The sequence below is a fragment of the Dendroctonus ponderosae genome, unplaced genomic scaffold, assembly GCF_020466585.1.
Source record: "Dendroctonus ponderosae isolate FM_Combo_2020 unplaced genomic scaffold, Dpon_F_20191213v2 Dpon_F_20191213_1041, whole genome shotgun sequence".
Classification (NCBI taxonomy): domain Eukaryota; kingdom Metazoa; phylum Arthropoda; class Insecta; order Coleoptera; family Curculionidae; genus Dendroctonus; species Dendroctonus ponderosae.
Genome location: NW_026017153.1, coordinates 1 through 4,069, shown reverse-complemented (window position 1 = coordinate 4,069; position 4,069 = coordinate 1). Strand labels below are relative to the sequence as shown.

The window sequence follows — 4,069 nt, the reverse complement described above, 5'->3', positions numbered from 1 at the left end:
GATTCACGGGTGCACCACGTTGTTTTTGCAATTTTTTGGTCATTTTTTCGCAATTTTGGCTCTTGCCGATATGGTGAATGCGCTACTAGTGTTTCAATTTCTATGAAATGTTGGTTAAGTTTAGCACGAATTTGAAAAATTCAGGGTTTTTTAGCCAGCCGAAATAATGCCAAGGTCGGTTTTTCAAGCCAAAGGATTTTTGCTTCATCAGGGATTTTTTCGGATTCTTCAATTGCGCGCGGATGCGACGGGCCATTGAAAAATTCATTGCGTCCCAACCAGAAAAACTGGAAATTTGAAGTTTCTTGCGTTAAAAGCAGAAGAGTCGAGCCTACAACGTGTGAAAGTTTCGATTCGCTGCCATCATCAGGGAATTTTGGAGGAATTTTTAAAGTTTGCACATTTTCACTTCCAATACGCGTGGATGCGATGGACCATTGAGAAATTAATTGCATCCCAACCAGAAATGGTGAAAATTTCGGGTTTGTTGCGTTCAAAGCAGAAGAGTCGGGCCTACAACGTGTGAAAGTTTCGATTCACTGGCATCATCACGGATTTTTTTTTGGTCAAAATAATAGCAAGCGGCTTGTCAAGCAAACGAAAGGCAGAAAACCGGAGAAAATTTCGCAATTTTTTGGAAAACTGCCGTTAAAAACCGTCGTTTTTGGAACGCCGGGCCCGAAATTGCTTGGGAGACCAAAGCAAGTCGTCAAATCGGTTTGGAACTGGGCGAAATTGACGTATTTTGTGGCCTCTGGCCGAATTGGTGGATGCGCCGCTGTACCCTTTAATGGAAAGCTACAAGCCCTGTAGCGTTTGGGCCACCAAACTCGATCGCCAATCTTGCTCCAATTGCAACATCAGGGGCGCACAAGGGTCCGGGTTCTCATTTTTCTGGTAATTTTTCGAAATTTTTTCGGCTCTTGGCAGTGTGGTGAATGCGCCCCGGACTCCCAAAACCGTCTAAAAATCGCAGAAATTGGGCGGAAACGTGAAAACATGCAAAGCAGAGACAGAAACCGGCAAAAATTGGCATTTTTTTTGGGCAAATTGAAGCTTCTCGAACTGGTGAATGCGCCGATGCAGTTTTTGCGAAAGTCGCGGCCCAAGCGGGCTTTGGGAGCATCAGAACCAGTGAATTGAATCGATGAGTGGAGCACCGCGTCTTGTTTTCTCGCCGTTTTGGTTCGAAATCCTTCGGTCTAGTCGCGATGGCGAATGCGCCGGTTTCATGCCAAAGCGCACCTCAAACCGCTGGCGGTCGAAGGAGCTTTTGGTCAATGAAAACGGGCTCGCGCGGCTCAAAATTGGGCAAAATTGCCCCAACCGAACGCAGTTCAACTGAAAAAACTTGAGAATTGACCGGGTTCTGAGCAGCATGGCGGATGCGCCTCCATGAAACATGCCCAGGTCTGGCCGTTGAAGTTCGGTAAGTTAAAAGGTAAGTCGCCAACTGCTTACCTTGGACGGTTTCAGCCAGTGCGTCCTCCAGCAGGCTGAACTGGTCGATGAGCGCCTGTCCATCGCGCAGCGGATGCAGATTTCCGAAGTTCCCGCAGGCGAACTGGTAGAAATCCGTGCAGGGATCGGCCGTCAGGTTCATAAAGTGGATTTCGGGAAAATCTGCCAAAAACTGCTCAGCAGCAGGAAAACACCGAGTTTGGGGTCGTTACCTTGTTCGGTCAGCTGCAGAGTGGCGGCGCCACACGCGCCCACCCACCACACCATCCAAACCGCCCCAATTATCATCATTTTGGATCGGAGCACTGGTTTCGAGCGGAAAAATCCCCACATTGCATTCGAAACTGGCGCAAAAGCTGGAATTTTGCAAGATTTCGTTAAGATCCGAAGGATCGCGGGGTTTTGATAACTCTAATCGGCCACTTGATTGATTAGCCCGATTGGGGGGAGGCTGGCGCGAAGCGCGCCAGCCGTCCCATCAAAACCGGCCGATTTCCCGAGGAATTCGGGCCCATTTTGCGCCGCCGTCCCCGCAAAACCAACCGACCACTTGATTGCCAAATCCTGGCTAATCGCCTACGTCGATCGGTGATTGATTGGGCTGCKTGTTGTTCCACTTGACRAGCTTTTCGTATGTTTACATGCGATCTTCCCTTCAATCAAARCSCCATMAGTAYTTTCCRACTGCYCCCGGTACCTTCTGTCAACACCGACGGSWAGTYSCGCGCCAACCGTCAAATTACTRGTTGTCAAGTGACAGTTGACACTTSTCAGACTGATCYGGTCATYGGAGTTGATGACATTTATAACAGAAAACATTGTTTACACACTTTTCGATCTGTTTCGATTTGTWTGCGCTAGCAAAAGTYGATTAGAGCAAAACAGAACAAATCRCAATCAGATGTGACAGCAATGTCAACAGRACAAGTGTCAAATTACTACCTAACTTGYAGGTATCAGTTTAACCAYCAGGGGGCGTCWGGCCTTAAGTCACTGTCATCGCCCACTGACAGTGACACCCCGCTCACTACCGGGGGTGTTGAAAAAGAGYCRTCGTTCAGCGTCTAGACGGGGCTTTTGATGCGATAAAGTCACCAAACCGGAGCTTGTGGCTCAGTTGACGAGCTGATTTGCCATAAAAAGCCCCTAAATTGCCCCAAAAAGTGCCCTAAACCGGCTCGCAAATTGCGACCTGCTGCTGCRRCGCATTCGCCAAATTGGCCAGTGGCGGGGAATCTTCAGGTTAATGGYCATTTTWTTGGTGMTTTTGACAGAAGCSGCCCTTCAGGARGTTGAMRCATCGACTYKCSAGCCYGCAACTGTCAACCAACTAGYSCGACKTTGACAGRAAMCCGSGCAAATTTSAAGTTCCCCYCTTTGGGCGCATTYGCCAAATYGTCCWGGYWYAKKARMKGTTKTKGCGWTTTTTYCGTARRAAGCGCYTTGCGCCAGAARGTGKCAAATTGCCAACTCAATGGCGTMAATTTTGGAAAAAAACTTGCMAATTTGCCCCCACTCCGTTGCTGGGTAGGTGGAGTTTGAGGGTTTTGTGTACTGTTTGGGCAATTTTCGCACAAACTGCACTCAGGCGCTSTTGATTTGGGCTTCGRCCACTCAAKTGGCCAAAGCGCGGGCGCCATCCAACGGCCAAGACCGCTAAGTTGTGGTTTTCCGTCGGGCGCATCCGCCAACTTGTCCACACGCTGCGCCACTAAGGGACCTGTGCTCGCCCAGTGGCAACAAAACCCTGCCAATTACCGGGGCTGTTTGAAAAGTTTGAACTGAGTGAAACTCGTCCATTTCCTGTATATCACTATATTTATACATGTATGTGTGCGTTAATATTTTGAAGAAAAAACGCCCGAAATGTGGATGAAAGTGCGCCAAAGGGCCGGTTAGAATGCGAATAAGTTAATTGGAGCTCGATAAGTGGTTAATAGCCTGCGTAGTCGTCGTCGTCCTCCTCGTAGCTGTCGTCATTGCCCGGCTCCCCGAGGGCGTTCACGAATTCTGCAAAAAAACACGCGCCTGAGCCATCGGCTTGGCCCGCAGCGCCCTCTACCTACCGTAGAAGTCAATGCGGCCGTCCCCATCGACGTCCACCTCTTTGATCATGTCCTCAACTGCGGAAAAACGCCCCGATTAATCAACCCGCGCTGAAACGACTGCGTTCCCGACTCACTCTCCTCCTCCGAAAGGTCCTCGCCGAGGCACTGAAGCACCGCCCGCAAGTCGGACGCCGTGATGTAGCCTCGATTGTGCTTGTCGAAGACGCGGAACGCGTCGCGCAGCTCTTTTTCCTCTTCTTCGCGCGACAGAACCTGATCGGGGTCGGTGCCAGCGCCCGCCGTCCACGCCATGTCCAAAAACTCCTCGAAACTCACGTTGCCATCGCCTGAAACACGCAGCCATGTTGGGTTGCCATGGCAATCGCCTTGTTGTGACAGTTGCCAAGCGTCTCGATCAGTTTGATCTGTCAGGTTTGACAGCGGGGCAACTGCTGTCAAACTTGACACTGACAGGATGTGGAGAAGTGAATTCGCCATATGTCATAAACGGCCTCTGGATGCGTCCATTGTGAAGGGATTTTGACACTTTTGACACCGGC

General features: G+C 50.0%; 1 protein-coding gene across 1 annotated transcript; it reads right to left on the bottom strand.

Annotated features, from left to right (window-relative positions):
* Positions 1-3,260: 3,260 nt before the first annotated feature.
* On the bottom strand, positions 3,261-4,062 carry LOC125502899 (calmodulin-2/4-like). Its single transcript, XM_048662375.1, has 3 exons — positions 3,644-4,062; positions 3,528-3,584; positions 3,261-3,471 (listed from the first exon to the last, which is right to left on the bottom strand). Exons 1-3 carry the CDS (start codon positions 4,005-4,007, stop codon positions 3,395-3,397), a joined length of 498 nt encoding a protein of 165 aa, XP_048518332.1. The 5' UTR covers positions 4,008-4,062; the 3' UTR covers positions 3,261-3,394.
* Between the last annotated feature and the right edge of the window lie 7 nt (positions 4,063-4,069).

Bases quoted from the DNA above. Each gene is read 5' to 3' on its own strand.
- LOC125502899 (XM_048662375.1), bottom strand. From the start codon at position 4,007: ATGGCGAATTCACTTCTCCACATCCTGTCAGTGTCAAGTTTGACAGCA. The intron at 3,585-3,643 runs GTGAGTCGGGAA...GTTTTTCCGCAG, and splicing joins GGACCTTTCGGAGGAGGAGA to TTGAGGACATGATCAAAGAG. The intron at 3,472-3,527 runs GTAGGTAGAGGG...GTTTTTTTGCAG, and splicing joins CGGCCGCATTGACTTCTACG to AATTCGTGAACGCCCTCGGG.